The following is a 21,444-nucleotide window of genomic DNA, read 5'->3' as shown; positions in this document are numbered from 1 at the left end:
ATTTAAAGTATTAACTTGATATGATTTAAAACAGACCTGAAGAGGAGCTCTGTGTAAGAAGGAAAGCTTGTGTTTCAGGACAGAAATTGGTCCAACAAAAGATCTTCTCTCACCCACCTTGTCTCTCAAGACTTAAAATGGACAATTATGCCACAAATCAGCTTTCACATATTTTATAATAGAAAACAATAAGCCTTAGTAGATAGCTTCACAATTATTTTATTAGTTTGTAATACACACAATTTAAATGCTTTAAAAAGGTTTTATATTGGAATCCATTCCAATCCTGGGTCAGGTCAGAAAAAACAGAAGGTTTATGCATTAAATAAAGTTATAAAATTCAACAATAGATTAATTTCAGTAATTGTAGCAGAGTGGTTAAATACTGTTAAATATGCATATTTACAATTGCGTTGTTTTTAAACTATCCTCTCCTCACTCATTTCCCTCTCCTCCTCCATTAACATAGTACTGGCCTTTAAGCTTTCAATCACTCATCCTGGATTTTAAATATCTGAAGAGTAATGTTAAAATAATCAAGTCACAGAAATCCAATCCTTCTAATATTCTTAACTGTTTATCACCAGTATATTCTTAAGTGACATGATTATTTTTGAAACTAGGTATTTCAGAGGCTACTACTACATCTTAATGTAAAGTACATTTATTGCTTTGGCTTTTCCCCCCCAAGGGCTCCTTTGTGTAGCATTAACATAGACTGATGCAGTGTGGTTATTTTAACGAGTTTATTTGGCCAGTTTGATAGATCTCATAATCTCTTAGGTCATTTTTAGAATTACTGCTTTATTGTGTTTAACAGGATTTTACTAACCATATACAGCCAAAGGTGTGTCTTTGTAATTTCACTTAATCAGTTGAGTTACACAAGGATTAGTTTAGCCCATGCCATCTACAGTAAATGATTTAATTCAACCTGAAAACAGTATTTTAAAGGTCATTATTTTCACTGCAAAATTCAGATCTTTTAGGAAAACTGAATCAATTACACATTTTAATGCTGAAATACTCTACCTTACTTATGGATTCCTTGAAAGAATTTACTCACTGAAAAATTCTTCTATTTTAAAATATATACAAAACATATCCTGATGAATTAGGAAGTCTGTTGCAACCATAAGAGATCAGAAACTAACTTTTAAAGCTCATTAAGAAAGTTACTCCATACAGAGACCCATTTTAAAATATTTTAGGATTACACTGCACCAGCATATTTTGATTTATAAAGGCAGCTAAAGCATAGTCTATAAAATGGATTAACAATCCCATTTTAAAAAAATAAAATGATTGAAACAAAATTCTTAGATTACAATAACTGATCCAAGTTCTTGACATTTGAGGCAAAGTAATTTTCAATACTTGTTACATAGAGAAAAAAACTGTAAAGGACATTACAAATGTAATATCTGCCCTTTAAAGGTGAACATTTAACAGTTTCTTCTCAATAAGACAGCTAACTACAAAATCTACTTAATTTACCTGAACTTAAGTTATCTTCACTAGATCCTAACTCTTGGGTCTTATCTATGTTATCACATGACAGGAGCTGTATGGACAAGTCAAGAATTTTCTTTGGAAACAATTAACCTTGCATTTCAGGCTCTATCTTTTGAAGAGATTGGTGTGTGCTTAAAGCTGTGCAGCTATCATCCATTATTCCTTTTTGAACTAAATATCTTAAAAGTTTTAAACTAAAGATACCCAGTGAATAGAAAAGGTAAAAGATACCTTATATTTAAGGTGGGAGCCTCTCTCATAAGCAAGATAGCTGGAGAAATCTCTATCACTTAGGGCACAACCAAAAAGGTTAATGAGGCACTTGCTTGAGACCCAAAATGTAGTGGGAATTAGAACACTGCCTACAAAAGCTCAGGAAAGGGATTCAATTAGCCTTGACATAACCTTCATCCTTCAATACCGTTTGATACAGAAAGAAACCCATTTTGAAGTACACTCAGAGTTCTGTTACCAATCTCTATGTTCAGCCTTTTGCACCTTGCCTTCCTACTAAAATTTGTTACAATTACCTTGATTGCACCATTGCCTCATTGTAACTTTCCCAAATGCTTGACTCCTGAGTGTAAATGGGAAAGTGTAACTTCATTTTCTCCAAGACAAATGAGGCAATATCAAAGGAAATAAGCCTGGATGAACTTTTAAAAGAGCGCCTTCCAATTCAACAAAACAATCTAGGTTATAAAAAAAAAATGTTTTATCCAGGTGTGATGTGGTGGGGATATACACTGATAAAAGTAAATTTAAAACACCTAACTCCCTTAGAGGATTCTTTTTTAACAACTAGTCTCAAAAGTACCAAACTACACTGACTACTATTTTTCCAGGAGATTCTGGGGGTAAAGAATGATGCTGTATCAGTGGGCAATAACAACATCCAAAGTTTGACATGCTGTTACTAACAAAACTTAACATATTAATCTGGTGGTGAACTAAAGCACTACATTAACTGAGGATATGGCACACATGAGCCACATCACACAAGAGCATTTGCTTCTACAGCACTTTTTTCCACTGGCACCCACTAATTAAATCTCCCAGCAAAAAGAACGTTTGATTTTATCATTGTCAGAAAATCCAGACTCACCCAGTTTGCAGACACACCTGTCATAGAAAGGGAAAGCATATGTAAAGCATTTGAATGCGGAACTAGTCATCCTTGGAAATACTTAGGTTCCACATTTTAGGGCTGTCCAATACAGCAAGGGAATTCATCTATCCTTATCTGCTGATCTAAAATGCTCATTGTGTCCCACATCCTGACACCACATAAAAAGCGGTCTATCTTGGCCACAGGCTCATTACATTCTAAATGGTCTGCATGCTAAAGTCCAAGTAACCTTCTGGGAAGCAATTTGTAAAATAAGCCTTCATATAGACAGGCCCATTCAGCTTATTAGCTCTGTTTTCATCTTTCCTAATAATTCCTCAGGAATTAATATTTTCACCTAAGCATGGCTAACAAAATCATTATACACTGCACATATAAAAGGCTGGGAAGGATGGTTTTGGGAAAAGAATCACAGAAATTAGAGAGTAATGATGATAAATAGATTTCTCTTCTGAAACATTGTCCTTTCAATAGCAAATTATCTAAACAAGAACTTAGTTTTAGTTATGGATCCAAAGCCAGCCAGGCTGAGGCACCACCCATGCTACTGTGTTGCTACAATGAATCCAAGACATCTTTTGAGACTAGGATGCATCCCTGATTGATTTTAAGTATCATACATATTCAAATTATGACCTAAGATAGAGAGAAGGCCTTTATCTACAATAATGAGGCGCTTTGAGGTGTAGACTTGAGCCACCAATATTTCTTTACTAAAGTGCTTCCCCTCATTGTTTTTTAATGCAGGCACACGCTCTCTGACTTCAGAGGTATATGTCCCATTTATGTCTCTCTTTAAATTGTTCAGTATTTAGCTTTCTGGATCAGCAATCTGCAGTATTACCAACTCAAATATTCAAAAATCATGAGTCACCCCCAATTAGATTTGTTTAAATGTCTCTTGATTTAAAAAAGAAAAAAAGGGGGGGGGGGTCCATTTCTTTCAGTTTTTGAGCCTTTAGGGCTCATGTGTTTAAGCTTTTACCTGCAAACACGAGGGATAGAAATTCACTTAAAAAAAAAAAAAAAAAAAAAAAAGCTAAAATTCTAACCTAATCACATGCCTCCAGGAGAGCTTGTGATAAAAGTCATGAGTTAGCAACATTGAATTTGATAACTATTTGGGAAAAACAGTTTTAACCCTTTCCTATATTTACAACTCAACTACTACAACATATGGTAATGAAAAATTCTGTTATTCTGATGGGTATAACTGGGACTCTTGGATTTACTTGTAAAATGTATTTAAAAAGCACCCTTACCCAAGGGATTTTGAAATCCTTACTAGCTTTATGTAACTTTTTTCCACAAAGTTTCTCTCCTCTGATTAACAGCTCACTGTGTCAACTTTGTAAATCCCACTGGAAGCTTCTAACCTTAACCAATGGCCAACACTTAAGAGTTCTTTCTTTTAGATATATTACACCATCAAGACTCCTTATGTAGGACCTGATCCAAAGCACTCTGGAGTGGGAGCCTTTCCCAGGACTCAGCTGTATCCATCATCAAAATATGTACTTTATTTTCTTTGTTTATAATATGGAAAGAAAGAGAAAGCCTGGCCAACCAATTAAAGGCAACTGTACTTACAATCAACTATCTAAAATAACTTTCAAATACAGTAATTGATGCCCTTAACACCAGTTTTTCAAGCTAAAGTGAAATAGGCAAAACTAGATATTGTGTTAATTAAAAAGAATACAAATGAGAACTCTCAAGTGGGTATCCAGCCTTCACAGTTCAACCAAAGACTGACAAGTGGATAAAGTTAACTAGTTAAAGGGAATTTAAAAAACTACTTTATTTTGTAGGATGTTTTCAGGCTATACTTTATAATTGTAAAACAGTTAACACACACACTAGTCTAGTGTGTTAACTGCTTTACAATTATAAAGGACAGCCTGGAAAATGTCCTGCAAAATAAAGTAGTGTTTTGATTCCCTTTTCTTCCTACCATTGTCTTGTGGCCTTCCCAAACTATACATTGTTCTTATTTTGGTAGTTAGACTCATAGGAAATGAAACCACTGTTAAGAGACATGTAAAACTATTGCATATTAGACAAAACACTAGAAATTATGTTAAAAAAATCCCTACTGCTTGTTACAGAGATTAACTTGATTTATTAAGGTCTTTTCCATCTCCAATTTCTATGATTTTTGTTCAGAGGCTAGGGGATTTGTGTAAAGAAGTTTTATAACTACTACTGGATGAATGGTCTATTTTGACTGGAGAAACCATAAGGATTGAAGAATCTTGGTCACCCATAACTGCCTCAATAATCCCAAACTCCTGAGTCTCTCTGGATGCCATCCCAAGTCAGAGACATTGAGTCTGATGAGAAGTTGACACATTGAACAGAAATGTCAAGGATAGTACCACATATAGGAACTTTACAAGGGATATGTCCCTAGTGAAAATCTTTAAGCCACTCACAGCCACTTCTTCATTAATTAAATACCAATGGGGAACTGGAAGGGATAACAGATATCCAACATTATGGCCATGAAACAGCTATTTTATACAGTCCGTTGAGAACTTTGATAATAAAAGAACATACCTGAAGCTTACACAAAAAGGACAGGCAGAGCTCCTTTCTTCAAAGTAGAGAGTGGGAATCAAGAGATAAAAGCTGAGTAATGGAAGATCTCTATTTTGGGGTACATACGGAGAACATAGATCAAGGTAACTCAGAGAAAACACCCTTGACCTTTCTAGACAGCTCCTGATATCAAACAATGAATATAACATTCACTTGTGAAGATTTATAGAGAATAACTATTTTGAAGAAGTATACAAAAATAGTTCATAACATCCAGATACCTGTATATATTAATGAGAAATTAAACTTGTATTTAAAACATTAAAAAGAGAAAGGTATTCTTGTAGTGGCATCAACTTATCATTCATACAAATATTAAGCGGAGTGTATTTGTTTGTCATAGTTATTCACATTATTGCTTGCTACCACAGCTGTATGAAGGACTGGTTCTTAGCATACATTAATGTTCATGTGCAGTAATTCCAGACATATAAAGAACATATTTAAAAATAAGATTACTGAGTAAAATCAAACATGTATGATGATATGTACAACCAAGTGAGATAAGTAACAGAATGAAATAGGACTGGCCTGACCCAAGCATACATTACAATCCAGGTTTTTTTAAATCATATTTGTGCAGAAAATAAACATTGTAAACCTAAATGGGAAGAAACCAAGGTGCAATAAATATTTATCCAGTACATTTCTTAAATTCTCACTATTGGCCAGTGTTCTCTGCTTTTACTGATTTTGTGACACATGGCACCTATCTGCATTGTGTCTGGAATTGTATTTTTCCAGATTTCTCTCAAATTGCCTCTGTGATGTTATAAACAAAAAATTTTTAAACCCACCCCCCAAAAAAAAGATTTTCTTGGACAATACATTTACTTAAACAAATATTTTTGCACCCTTGTGTACAAGATCTGGTAAACAATAAATAAAATCATTACATGGCATGTGCCTGAATTAAGATATATACATTATAAGTTGCAATACTAATGTATTTTTGTGATCCTGAGCTCTAGTAATCATCAGATGCATGCAAACCTTTCAGTGATTTTTTTAGTCTGAGTAAAATACTTCAAATTCTGGTTTATTAACCCTTAAGGTAAAATTTCTTCAGAACCAGCTGACAGGATTTTTTCACAAAAGAGCACAGAGACTTCTAAAGGTGCAGTGACATTTGGATTCCAAAATGGACAGTTTCAAAGAAGCAAAGCTCCTTATCCCAGTAGAGGTGGCTGGTTGATATTCCCTCCCTCTTATGGCCCAAAAAGAGGAGGGAAAATAAAAATATACAACTAGAATGTCACTGGCAAAATCTGGAGAGTGTCATAGAAGTTACTTAGGTATACAAGTTAATGATTAAAAGAACTTCCAAAGTTTACAGTCCACTCATTATGTATTTTATGGGGTTAAAAAAAATACCCGCTCATTTGTAGGCTATTTTCAGCTGTATATTTATAGTTATGTATATATACACAGATATAAACGACTTTCTGAAAATCAAGATACATTAACAAACAGAATAAGTACAAGTAATAACTTAAGTAGTACATAACATTTGCATGAAATGACTTTTGCAAAGTTTGACAAAATGCACTTAAAGCATGCTGTTATTAAAAAACAAAAAGAACAAAAAACCACCACAATAATCTGTAGAACCAATGCTATGTCACCACCAGGAGAGCACCAAGCAAGGCACCATTGGAAAGACAACATACTTGGATAAGTCTCTATAAATAAAGCAAATGCTAATCTGGTCGAAAAATAGGTGTCTTTGGTAAAAATTCTATCAGGATGACCTGTATAAAAAGAAAAAAAAAATAATAAAACTTTGCATCAGTCCTATCCATTAACTGAAGTTCATCACAGCAATCACTCACAAACTTTGTTCACATTTTTAAAAATGTGGGAAGAGAGGAACCATCAATGGCCATGCTACCCTAGACATGTTAAAGTAAGTCACCAGCTAATTATTTTTGACAAACTCAGCTACCTGTCTCATAAAGCTTTTCTAACAAAACATGAAGACATGAATGTTAAAAAGAGAAGATGAATACACGTAAGAATAACTTTATAACCAAACTATCAATAGTTGCTCTCAGTTCAAATCTGTTTTGCAATTAAAAAACATGCTTACAGTTTCAAAGATTTTCCATAAGAAGTTCTAATTGCTGTTCCACTAAAATTTTCTGTCTTACATATTTCAAGGTTGCCCATCTCCATATCAAAGAAATTGTCATGTAGGTAACAAGAAACTTGACTCATATTTCAGCATGAATATTCAGAGCTAGATTCTAGTGTGTGAGCCATCTTGCTGTTTTGATAAAGAAGGCCATCAAAAGAACATATCTGAATATAATCTACCCCTTAGTGTGTGTTGAAGGGCATCTTAAGAAAAACTACCCTTTCAAAACTTTCCTCCTCCATAAAATTGTCCATAAAATTACTGACACATCAGTAAGATTGGGACTCCTAACACTCTACTCTGTTCAACAAAGGAATGTAATTGAATTTTATTGGTTTCTAACTGTGCAATTCAAAGCACTCTGGTAAAAGGAGGTAGCCTTTATTCTAATCAATTAAAATTGCATTCCTAAAAGTTTTTGAAACAACAGAATGTTTCATCATCAAAAACATAAAATATAAAAATCCTATTACCTGAAACAGACAAAAAGCAGACTCTCTGCACATCTGCAGCATCTCAGTGAGTATATTTGGGGGTATAGGAGAAAACCAGCTGGCTGTTTAAAGGATAAATGCCTAGTTTATCTTTTATAAAAAGGTGTGTGTGAGAGTGTGTATGTGTGGGGTGGAGGGAGGGGGTGTTTTATGCATGGATTTGATCACTGAGGTCAAGATTTTCAAAGCCTTAAAGTTAGGTTTCTAAATCTATACTTAGGCACCTAAATAAGTAATTTGATTTTCAAAATTGTGAAGCATCCAGCAACTCTACTGATCTCCACTGACCTCCATGGGCTGCTGGGTGCTTAGTACTTTTAGGCCATGTTTCAAACTACAGTAAGCTAAAGAGGTGCAAGGCATTTTTTATACTGGTTCATTGAAACAACCTGTACACTGTTTAGCATCAACACCAATAGATAAAACCTTCCTGGAGACAAGCCCTATTTAGGTGCCTAAATATGGATTTGGGAGCCTAACCCAGCATTCATTTTTGAAAATCTTAGCTTCAATTTTTCCCCGCATTCTTTTTAAAGTTAACTCAAATAGAAAATTCAAGACAGCTTTAATATGATCAGCATCCTAACTAGTTACAGATGAAAGAATGGAACACAAATTTCTATGGAAAATCCATGTTGGATTAAAAAATTATATTAAATATTTCTACAGATAACTTGTTAGAAGTTTTAAATAATATTTCTCTCATTCTTACATCCTGATCCTGCAAACACTTATGCACAAGCTTAACTTTATTCCTGTAAGTAGACCAATTGATTGACAATCTTAGTTAAAAGAATGTCCACTTATGAAGAGTAAGTATAATTTCATACAAGTTCGCTTAAAAAGATGAACATTTGTTTAAACTCTAATAAGTCATCTTTCAAAATTAATAGAAAAGTATAGCCTCTACTGCTTAGTTTCAGTTTAATCTGCAAAGGATCTGAGGTGACAATTCTAACTACTTCTGTAGAAAAACAGAAGCATTTAGTGATGAAAAACCAGGACTAACATCTTGATATAGATTAAGCTCAAAACGGTTTACTGAAATTTGCTTTTTTTTCGGCTTATAATAAAATATCATGTGCCTCATCATAAATTAACATGTTTTATAGAATAGATAATGATACCAAAAATTTTACTTATTCAGTTTAGTGAATAGATCTATTCTGTGAAAAAAGACATTACAATCTTTTATGTTTCAGGCTAGAAATAGGACTTAGTGTGAAAATGAAAGAAAAGGGAAAGGCTAGCAGTGAAAAGATTATTTTAATATAGTGTTTAAATAATTAGAAATTATTTTAATCAATCTTTTCATATGCCATTTATGATAGCTTTATTGTTTCAAAGAATAGACAAAATATCATATAACAACATACTGTGCAGCATATGTAAGAAGTTCTATTCTAGGTATTTCTCCAAGGTTGGTCTTTATTTTTAACAGTTAACCCCTTCCTGGCTCACTCATGTCTCATATTATTGAAATTGTACGTATTTCAAAGATTTAATCAATTTTAACAGACTCATCTCACCACACTCATTTTCCTTTGACTGCTCACAAAAGTTTTTGAAAACAGTAATAAAACAGAAACAAATAAAAGAGCTAGATGGCAGCAAGGTGGGCAAATTGAAATCCCATAGTGACTTGACAGTAGAAGGCATGCAATTTTTCAGTGTATATATTACTATAACATCAGAATTTTTTAGGGAATAACAACCAAACTGAAGTCTCTTTTATAGCTTACTTGTAAGACTGACTTTAAAAATATTTTAGTGACATTATTAAAGAAAAAGATACTTTCAAGACAGTTGAGATATGGGGCAGTTAACATCTATAGAGGCTAAAGGTTTCTTAAGCCGAGCAGTTTAGCTGAAAGGTCTTCTTCCATACTTTTAGACTTGATTAGCATTATATAAAACAGCCATATCTGACTTGCTGCGTAACCAAAGTTGTGGTTATTCTTTATACAGCATCTAAAATTTCACACTCCATCAACACACGTTCAAGCTATTTTATCTTGGCAATTAATTTATTATTTTTCAGAACACAGTGAAGCCTTGTTTTCAAGTCATTCATAACTTTATAAATCAGTCCTGCACATGAAACCATGCATCTGTGAACCGTAGAAAATCCTTGCACTCAGGCGATTAAGCTCCTGACACCTTTACTGATTAATAATCATGAAAAGAATAAGATCAGAAGCAAAATAAATGATCATTTAATAGAGAAACTCACAAAACAGCCCTTTAACTTACATATTCCATCATGTTATTCGTTTCACATTTCCTTTTGCTCAGTCTCCAATGCAAGCACAGCTAGACAAGGAGGAAAGAAAAAGAAGAAAAATGAGCTGTATTTTATTGCAGCACACAGACTAGCCCATTTGTCCACCTTTCATATTTTTCGTTCAACAAAAGCATCTGTTTCCATACTGTGCAATTCAGACTCCAACAGTATGAAGCTGCTCCCTGCGGCACTCACCTTGTGGTATAACCTATTGTTTTCCCATTCTAATAACTTCTCAATCGATCTTCGTGTCTGGAAGACAAATGAGAAAGAATTTTACTCTTGACTGGTTTTAGAAAAACTTTGTTTTGCAGCTGCTTTTGTGAGAAAAGGGGAGAGGTATAGGACAGTGACTGAGTACAGGGTGGTCTGCAATACTATCAAACCTTCTGTAGTATTAAACAGTAACTAGAGTAGAAATGACCCTTTTTAAAAAGTAAAAACTAACTATGAAACAATGTGAAAAAAAGCATTACATCTTTTGAGTACAATGGTTCATAGATATGTTTTAATTGCTTGGAGATTAGCTATGTCTCCTGAGACTACTCAACAGCAAATTTCAGACAATTTTTAAGTTTCAGTAAGTGTAAGAGTGTTACCCAATAATATCAATGTGAATATACTGCTTCCAAAAGGTCAGTATCTAAACAGCTGAAAAATACTGTAAACTTTATTTTGTAATGCAGGAGGTCAAGTACAAATATCTAACATTCTATCTGAGCAATGCCTTAATGAAAGTCTTTTATAACTTTAACTCTGAAAATTAGTCAGGAAAATCCAAATACAGAAAGTTAAGATGGTACCTTGCACAAATGCTCAATTTTACAACATTTATGATTTACACAAAAATGCAGTGCAATACAAATATTTAAGATTCTCAAGCTTTGGCTATTTGTGCTTTCACATTTGACATTTCATGCAAAGAACTCAGATATATTTTGAAATCTAAATCTTGATAAATCTTTACAACTGAAATTTTGCAGGTATGCAAAAACAATTTAATGAAAAATGGCACTCTTTCTGAAGTACAGCTTCACGCCTAAAGATATTTCGAGTATAATAATTTAGTTATATTTACATTTTAGAAATGTACTCTGACATTTATGGTCATTTGACTGCCGCAATGTATACTGCTCAGCCCTTAATGGGATTTGCTAGTAAGTACGAATAAAAGAGGATAATTCATGATGCCAGGTGTTAAGATGAGACCAACAGAGCTGCAGGTGCAAAAGGACACAGTACTGACAAGGATCAACTGCAACTTAGTGCAGCTGCAGCTTCCTTACAAGGCAAGGGGACTGAGGGGGGAAGCATCTTGCTGTTATTATAGCAAAAATAACTGGGATAGTATAAACAAACACTAACAAGCACAAGCTAGAAATCTGTGTGTAAAGCAAATATGAACTGTGCAAAATAAAAATTAAACTAAACTGCTTTGAAATTACTGCTTTGGCATTTCAAAAGCAAAATGTAATATTTATTTAAAGTCAGCTATTTGCTCTCAAGTTACCATACAACCTTTCAACATTAAACATGTTTAAGCCTGAGCTATGATCACATGATTAGAAATAACTTAATTGTAATCTATGAATAATCATTATTGGATTGTGTTTCTACTACATTTTATTTCAAAAGCAGACATTACAGGAACTTTAAAAGGTGGCTGTGTCAAAGACTAAATTTATTGCATCAGTTTTTTGAATTCAGGGGTTGTGTTTTTTATTATTATTATTATAACTAATACTTTTTTTTATTATTATTATTAAAGACAGTGCCCTTTAACAATAATCAGCAGACCTAACTTGTTTCATAGCCTTTTAGAGTCTGCTCTTCTTTTAAATGAAAATAGGGCAGCAGTTATGGTCACACTTTTGTTAATTTAGTTGCCAGTCAGCTCCAAATCAAAAGAAAATAAGGCTGCAGAGTGTAATTAACATTCAGTTCAGTCGTTTTGTCCCTTGTCTAGCCCCCAAGCTTTGTTAAAATTGCCATCTGAATGCTGAAGGCTGTAGGGAAATCGATTTGATTCTAATCGCACCATGAAAAGAACATGATCTAACTGCTTTCAGCCCTCCGTAAATCTGTACTAGGTCTTTAGCACAATGCAACTTCCAATTTAAAAAGCACTGAATGTCTCGTCAATGACTTTGTGAAGAAAAAAGAACAAGGAGCAGACATAAAAATTCCAATAGTTGTTTAAGCATTAAAGTTCATTTGCATCACAGCAAACCTGAAAAGGGCTGACCTCTCAAACCGCCTCTCAGGTCTATGAAGTTGTAGCCTTGACAAGCTCACATTGACAGAGCTCATTGACTCTGAAAGGCTACTCTATCAATGGTGAAAAATGGCAATAGGTTCTACTCTGAGCAGGCATCTGCCTGCCCACCCGCTGCTAAACCAATGGCAAAACCGATTCAAAACCTGAATCTACCTTGTAATCTTCCTTTCCCGGACCTTTTAATAATAGATTAAGATCACTATACAATTTAATTTTACTACTTGCCTGAAAAAGAGTTCAAGCTTTCCAAATTCCAATAAAATCGCACGCGCGCACACGTGTATTATATATTGCATATAATGCATACACACAAGTAAGAAACTGAACATACAATATTAAAATATTGCACACAGAATGAACCAAAAGTACTTTGTATAAAAAAAAGAAGTTAAAAGATCCCTCATTAAAATAAAAATATCACCACAGATATTAAACCTGTTAGGCTAATGATGTAGGTTTAATCCATTTATTTAAAAACTGTAATCTGTTGTACCCAATTTAGATCTATTCTAACTAGTAAGATTTTGACTAGCTAACATTTGATAACACAATGTTATACAGATGGTCTTGCTGACTTATGTAAAAGTGCTACTATAATACTTTATATCCCCTGGTAAATATGCCTTGTGAGATTTAAAATTCCTAAATCAAAACTGAATTACAGCTATAAAAATGTGAATGAAAATTTAAATGTAACACATTACTGCAAACTCCACAGCTTTGGGAAAAAGAAGTGAATTAAACAGCATCACACAATTCTCTATAGCAAGTCTTCTTTCCTACTTGACAGGTGAAAAAAAGCACTTGCACGTGCAGCTTAATTAATCACTGCACTTGACATCTCAATGATTTACAGTGAGGAGCAGGTGAGGACATACAAAACCAGAAAGGAGCCCTTGATTTGAGTGTAACATTTCCAGCATACTGGGATGACAAGCATATAGATTCTATCAATGGTGTACAGAAAAACCTATACTGCAAATTATTTGTTAGTAACAACAAAAGCACAAATTAAGTGGAAGAAAGCTTTAGATTTTAGGAAGATTTAACACTGTCCAGCTTTTTAATTTTTTTAAAAAAATCAGTTTTATAACAAAACTAAAATACCAATTTAAGTAGATTATGATTTTTAAAAAAAATTGTTAATGGAAAGATAGACAGACGATGTGACAAACCACATGTTCTTTACTTTCCGTTCAAAAAAAAAAATGGCATAATGTAAGTTCGGCTTCTTCAAGTAACTATCTGGATGTAGAATTTAATGAGACATTTCAGTGAAATGAAACCATAGCATCTAACTGCATGTAGGAATTTAAGATTTGACTCAGCTTCTAAAATGTTCATGTTTGATGGCATCCTTTGAAAATTTACTCCTCCAATCACCAGGAAATGTAAAGCCCAAAATACACTTTCAGCTTGATCCTGCTCCCATTTAAGTCAATAGGAATTTTGCCGTTGTCTGCAAGGGGAGCAAAGTTGAGCCCTTCAGCTACAGTAGAACCTCAGAGTTAAGCACACCTCAGGAATGGAGGTAGTTTGTAACTCTGAAATGTTTGTAACTTTGAACAAAATGTTGTGGTTCTTTCAAAAGTTTACAACTGAACATTGACTTAATACAGCTTTGAAACTTTACTATGCAGAAGAAAAATGTTTCTTTTAACCATCTTAATTTAAATGAAACAAGCACAGAAACCGTTTCTTTATCTGATCAAATCTTTTTTTAAACTTTTCCTTTATTTTTTTTAAGTAGTTTATGTTCAACACAGTACTGTACTTTATTTGCTTTTTTTTTTTTTTGGTCTCTACTTCTGCCTGATTGCGTACTTCTGATTCCAAATGAGGTGTGTAGTTGACAAGTCAGTTCATAACTCTGGGGTTCATAACTCTGAGGCTCTACTGCAAAAGCTATGTTATGTTTCTTTAATTATTTAATTTGTTTAGTTTTTTTCAGGTACGATATGTATGAGTGTGACAAATCATTATCAGCCATCAATGAAGTGTTATCTATCTAAATTACTTAAATTATAAGATCTTTCTATTATATGTTGCAACACCCTGCTCCATCCTGGGCATGCACCTTGTTCAACACTGGTGTCTCTGGATCACTAGTATAGACCTTTTACCCCTCTAATCTTCCTCTCAAGACACGTCAGTAAATACCTGGAGATCCTGGCTGCTTTTCCTAACTCTATGTAAACTGCAGATCTCCTCAAAACCCACCGATTGACTATGCCTCCAACGTTGGGGCTTATTTAACCAGAGTAAACATAACATACATAACAGTCACATTCGGTAGACCTTCTACTTCTTACTCCACTAGGGAAAGCATAATCTAGTAAAACCCCAGTAGTGCTTCTCTTCCTGATCACAGTCTAGTTCCCCCACTTCCTCTGTGATCCAGCATCCCCTCTCCGCAGGAGCCAACCAATGATCCTTCAGATTCAAACCCCTGAGAGTTCCAAATGAGCAGTCTGGGCCGATCTTCCATTCAAGAGTCCAAGCTTCTGTGTCTCTGTGCACCCAGTGGTATATGTTCTTTTTGGTCCTCCTCCCACAACATATCACATCATATAATTTCACTTAACACTTATCCTATAACCTCTCATATCATTCAATTTCAAGTTAATCTACTCCCTTCTCCACATAGGTGTTTACAGCATCTAGCTGAATGGGGACCCAATTCCTGATGGAAGCCTCTAGGTGCTATTGCAATGTAAGTATTCAATTTTAATAACCTGGCACTCAGCACAATGCTATTTGAGTACCTCCTGATACCTTAAGGTGTGGATTCCTAAGGATTAGTCATACTACATTTTTGTAAAAATTTAAGGGATTGTATTGTTCATAAATGGTAACAGTGACAGTCCTGGAGAATGAAGCTCACTGTTCAAGTCAACTGACCAGGGGCAAGGCCAGTAGTAATTCAACTTTTTCACTCTACCCATTAATTTTGTTCATATTCCTCCAAGGTTGATAAGGAGGTTCATTCTTCATGTCCATTTGATCTCTGGCTTCTCTCCTGAAATTGCGAATGAGGGTGCTGCCTGTTATGTTACACATGTCCAATAAGAATTGCACCAAGACTACCATTTATTTTACATAAACCTTGACATACTCAAAAGATAATGGATTCTGCCCTGACCCTGCAAAGACTTATGCATGTCCTTGACTTCAAATATGCAAGCAGTCCAATTTAGTTGGGACTTTGCAACATTGGGGCCTTTGTTGCTATGCATCTGGACAGGAGTTGTACTAAATACCTAGACAGAAAGGCTCCTTATCTTATCTGTACCCTGACCTGTGCAGGCTCCTTTCATCCTAAAAAAAGGAAATTTTGCAAACGTGAATTCTGGTTTATCTCCATACAAATGTGTTAGCTTCCAGCTAAGGTTGCTCAGGTACACATCCTACCAACACAATGAAAGCCAAGGAAATCACAAGTTACATATATTTCACCCATACTTTTCAATATACCTTCCTCACCACCCCAAATTACAAAAAAACCCACATAGACCTTCTCCCTCTTACAATCAAATGCTGACCTCAACTCTTACCAATTTAGTTAGAGAAATGTGTTTAGATTGAGATTGTGGGAATAAATAACATATGGTTGTTATATCTGAATTGTGGTATAAGTGGCAATACAGCGAGAAAAGTGAAACAATTGAGGGATCATATTTGTCAAGGAAATTTGTGAAAATGTAACGTAGTTAGAGTAAGGAAAAGGGACTTGATTTTGTAATCATGTGAAACCATTAACTGGTAGCGTTTAGCATTGTAGGAGATCTACACAGTTTGTCGGGCATCTGAGTCAAGGGAGGTCTGTGTAGTTTGGGTGTGATATGGGTGGCATGATAGGTAAACTGAAGACACAATTGAAGTGTTCAGTTGGATTATGTACTTGTTGGTCTGGGGAAATCTTACATATTTTCTAATATCTTTCCTATGCCCCACCCCTCCAGTTCCACTTATCCTACTGGCCTCCCATTCAGCTGCAATACCTCCCATGATTTCCCTTAGCCCTGCTCCTCAACACACTCCTGCCAATGAGCGTCACCAGCCACCAAAACCCTTGCCTGCTATCAAGATATATGTGAATGCCTAAAACCTGATGTTGTAAGGGAACAGGGGGCACTGGGCTTGCTGAAAAAAACAAAATACAGAGGATTCCCCCATTTGTCAGAGTGCAGCTCCCTTCTGCTCTGTTTATTCCACCACAGGTTCCCCTTTCAGCTCAAGTACCAGTTTTCCATGCACTGCTTACAAAACTGTGCTCTCCCTATCACTTCATATCCCTGCTCCATCAATCCAAATGTATCAGGTGCTACAGCCTGGTGCTCTAGTAGAGGTGAGATGGGTTGTGTGGAGTTAGGAAGAAGCAGGGATGCATATGCGGTTTGGGACTGTGGGAGGTGCCTGGCATGAAAGGGAGCCTGCTGCCTACCAAGGCAGTTGTGGTACCCTATGGTGCTATTGAAGGTGCACTGGAGGGGGGACAAAAGATGGGGACAAAAAAAGCCATTTATGATCTTCCTCTCCTAAACATGAGAGGTTTTAATCCTCCCCGACTCTGATCTGTCAGACCACAACTCCCCATCTGGCGAACCAGTCACTGGGCCAGAGAGCAAGAAAAAAAATGACTTTATAGCCTGGTCACTAGGACACTGAGCTGGGGGGGAAATATGGGTTCCAGACCCTGCGCCAATGACTAACAATTTCACATGAAGTGGAATAACTTCCACAGCAGAGACTGAGAGAGATCCATCACTGAATACCCTGTGGCCTGGTGCTTAGGGCAGCCACCTAGGAGGGGGAAAATCTGGGTTCAAGTCCCTGCTCTATAGGGCTCCCCCACATCCCAGGCAAGTGCCATCATAGAGGGGCAAGGAGGACAGGGGCCATATTAGGCACCATCTAGTCTTTTTTTTCCTGCACAGAAAATAACGTTAAAAGTGCCCCAAAATGAAACATTTCATTCCACCAGAAACAAAATTTTCCCAACTTTTTCTATTTGCCAAAAATTCTAAAAACTGTCATTTTCAGTTCAAGTCAAACCAACTCTACCCCTCACCCCACACCCAATTTTTCAGAACTGATAATGAACCCCAAAAAATCAGGTATTCCCACAGATCTAGCTACACACTGCCTCTAGGATGGGTAGTTTTTTCTTTTCTGCTCTTATCAATATATTCTTCTTTACTTCCTTTTCATTATGCCAAAAGAGGATATTTCCTTTCCTGCCAATGGACAATATATCACTCATTTCAGTCAAATTTAAATAATTCCAGTGTAATTTATTAGCCTGTTATGTTTTTACAATCTCTGCTACTTTGTATTACTGTATATTTGTTCTCCTTTGCTTTTTTGTACTTTTTGTTTCAGATTGATTAATTGTACTTTGCTGGGATTATATTTGCTGACACATGCCATCACCATAAGGAGTGAATGTTTTGACTATAAACTATTATTTCCACATCACTATTTAAATGTTTATTATTTTTATTTTTTTAAAGCTAATGTTAGGGTCAGCAAAACTTGTTCCATTTATTTTTTATGTACTACATATTGTAATTTGTTTATATCTAAAACACTTCAAAGATTGCTATGGTACATAGACATATATATATCTTTTACAGATAAGTGTTCAAAGGCATAATTTCAACATACAAATGCAATTATGTTTTAAAGATCTTTCTGAATTAAGTCAGCATTCAAAGTATTCACTATAACATTTTCAAAAAAATGATTGCTTTTATATTTAAAAGACATAACCTGTACCTATATTGAAATGTAAATATAACTTTATTCAGAATACATAAAATTAAAATTATGATCTAACGTTCACATAGTGGCATTCCTTATAGACTTTCAATTGAATTTTGAGTCAGTTTTAGAACATTATTTTTGAAATAGGATACGAATGAACTTTAATACACAAATGTTAGATACTGCTGAATATCTTGCAATTGACTTCATATTCGTATAGATGCTCTTTCATGCCAAAAAATAAAGTTCACAAAATAAAAAGACACTCCTCCGCCATCTATTCCAAAACCTCACATAGGATTTACTCACTTTTCTACTTCCCAGAAAAGCCTGGGGGAAAAACAGATAGGTCCTTGGAGAGTGCACTGCAGTTTATCAAAATTGGGCTCTGATACTACATAGGTAGGGTAGTGAGTTCCTGAGCCAAAGATCCCATACTAAAAATGTCCTGCCATCTGTACCCCCCCCCCCTTTTTTTTTTTTTTTTTTTTTTTAAGTCAGAGGACTGTTAGCTCAAGTGACCACTGATGGCAACTATCATGAAATCAAAAGAACAGAGATTCAATAAGACCCAAAAACATTTTAGGTCTTTATAGGTCGTTACAGAAAAATACAATACACAACTGACAATATTGAAAAAACTAGAGATGTGTTAAGATTGTTGTAGACAGAACAAGCAGATAGTGATGAATCTATATTTTGATAAATAGCTGTATTGTAAGACAATGAAAACCAGTAAAATCTCACAAGTCTGTTTATCTGGCTGAGATAAATCAGGAAAAATCCAAAACAACACTTCATTTTCCAGTCCTCTTCCATTATTCTTACCATTTTACCTCTGGGGAATCATGCAAAACAAATCAAGATAAAAATACTGAAACTAAATAACTAGAAGTTGACATGAATCACATTAGTTTACAGATCATATATCATATCTACTGGTATATTGTATAATTTTTCCAAATGACTCATGCAAATATCAGTGCATTTCCAATTGTAAGTTTTAGGTATATGTGGACAGATGAAAATATACCTTCCCTTCATTTACTTCTGACAAATGAAATGTGTCAATAATCTCCAGAATTTAATTGCCAAAATAATATTTTAACATTCATAGACAGACAAACAAAAAGAACATAAGAATGGCCATACTGGGTCAGATCAACGGTCGATCTAGTGCAGTATTGTGCTTTCTGATGATGGTCAGTGCTAGAGGCTTCAGAGAGAATTCACAGAACCGGGCAATTATCGAGTGACCCATCTCTTGTTAACCAGTCCGAAGTTTAGGGGCACTCTGCACTTGGGTTTGAGTCCAAGATATTCTTGACTAATAGCCATTGATGAACCTATCCTCCAGTAGCAGCCACCAATACCAAATGGCGCATTGGGGCAGGAGCTGGTACCAAAGGACTGACACATCCAACCCATGTATCAGGTGAAACTGGTAAAGACAAGGGCAGTAATTCCAGAGCTGCCTCAAAAAGCCTCATGTGTAGATGACACCATCAAGGGCTCCTGACTCGGAGGTACCATGAGCTCTGCCAGTCCTGGGATCACTCTTGATGGGCCTTTCCTGAGCTCCAGATCAACAATCCCTTTTGGTACACAGACTTTATCTGGGGGTGCCTCTTCTTCGAGTGCTCCTCAGTGTCTTACCTCCACTCAGTGGCTTGCCTAGAGATTTTGAAGGCCTTGGTACCGAGTCCTTCGAGTATTTACAAAGTCTTTTCTTTGGTACTGGTGAGGCGGGTCTGTCTGTAGACTCAGCTAGAATTAGGTGGAGCACTCCTGACAGACTTGGACATGCTTGGTATTCGTTTTGTGCAGGAAGGTTCCAATGGAGGAGTCTGTGCTTCACCCTTGAGCCTGGCTGCCATGTCCTTTTTGGAACATCTGAACCCTCTACAAATGTGACATTTGTCATCTACATGTGCCTCCCCCAGACATTTAAGGCAGTCGAACTGAGGGTCGCTCACTGGCATAGGTTTGCCACATGAATGACAGGCACTGAAGCCAGGAGAACACGGCATGAGTCCAGTACCAAAATGGGCTTCGCTAGACTAACCTTAATTTAATCACTATGTACATAATATACTACTTTAGGCTAAACTAGCAGGACAGTTACTATATAGTCAAGAAAGGAGGAAAGACTTCCAAATACAAAGATAACAGCTCCAACAACCGTCACCGGAGGAAAGAACGAACTGTGCGCGTTCTGGGAGGTGTGGCCATTTATGCCTGCATGCAGAGGGTGCTCGCGCTGCCCTGACAGGTACTGCTGAGGGAAAAATCTCCAACAATTGTGCATGAGGTGCACACACACCTACAGAGGAATGGACATGTGCAATCACTTGAAGAACAGCAGTTAATTTAGACTTCATAATTTTGTATGTATAGTTGGGATTATGTTTTCCAGTATGCATTACTTTGCATTTATCAACATTGAATTTCATCACCATCCTGTTGCTCAGTTACCCAGTTTTGTGAGATCCTTTTGTAACTCTTCACAGTCAGCTTTGGACTTAACTACCTTTAGTAATTCTGTATTATCTGCAACTCTGCCACCTCACCGTTTACCCCTTTTTCCAGATTATTTACGAATATGTTGACCAGCACTGGTCCCAATACATATCCTTGGGGGACCCCACTATTTACCTCTCTCCACTGTGAAAACTAACTATTTATTCCTATCTTTTGTTTCCTATCTTTTAACCAGTTACCCTTTAGAGGATCTTCCCTTTTATCCTAAGACTGTCTACTTTGCTTAAGAACTTTTGGTGAGGGACCATGTCAAAGGCTTTCTGAAAGTCCAAAAACACAATATCCAGAGGATCCCCTTTGTCCACATTTGCTGACCCTCCAATTGAGGAGGCATGATTTCCAAAAGCTGTGCTGACCCTTCCTCAACATATCACATTCATCTATGGGTCTGATAATTCTGTTCTTTACTATAGTTTCAACCAATTTGCCTGGAACTAAAGTTAGGTTTACTAGCCTGTAATTGCCAGGATTACCTCTGGAGCCTTTTTCTCCCCCATAAGCAATTAAAGGCTGTAGAATATGTTCCTTTTACTCATCCCTCTCCCCTTTAATACTGTTAATTTAACCAAAAACTGGAAAAAATAATTTGCTGATGTTTGCATACCACTCTGAAGATGTAACCTTACAAATAAGTTTCAAATAATTATTATGAAGAGACTAAGTTTCCCTGGTGATTCAAATAGTATTTCAGTTTTCACA

At 35.7% G+C, this 21,444-nt stretch overlaps 1 protein-coding gene across 2 annotated transcripts in view; it reads right to left on the bottom strand.

The window, feature by feature from the left end:
• Positions 1-201: 201 nt before the first annotated feature.
• The window catches only part of CHIC2 (cysteine rich hydrophobic domain 2), a 46,771-nt gene continuing 25,528 nt past the window's right edge, over positions 202-21,444 (bottom strand). For both annotated transcript variants that reach the window (XM_067531121.1, XM_067531122.1), the window contains exons 4-6: positions 10,356-10,412; positions 10,130-10,189; positions 202-6,996 (exon numbers count right to left, since the gene is read on the bottom strand). In XM_067531121.1, the coding sequence (XP_067387222.1) occupies positions 6,946-6,996; positions 10,130-10,189; positions 10,356-10,412 (168 nt within the window). In that variant the 3' untranslated portion in view covers positions 202-6,945. The remainder of the gene's footprint in view (positions 6,997-10,129; positions 10,190-10,355; positions 10,413-21,444) is intronic.

Source organism: Emydura macquarii, unplaced genomic scaffold (genome assembly GCF_026122565.2).
Source record: "Emydura macquarii macquarii isolate MOO-44397 ecotype Brisbane River unplaced genomic scaffold, CSIRO-AGI_Emac_v2 contig_3128, whole genome shotgun sequence".
NCBI lineage: Eukaryota > Metazoa > Chordata > Testudines > Chelidae > Emydura > Emydura macquarii.
The sequence above is the reverse complement of the archived record's forward strand: the minus strand, read 5'-3'. Positions and strand labels throughout refer to the sequence as shown.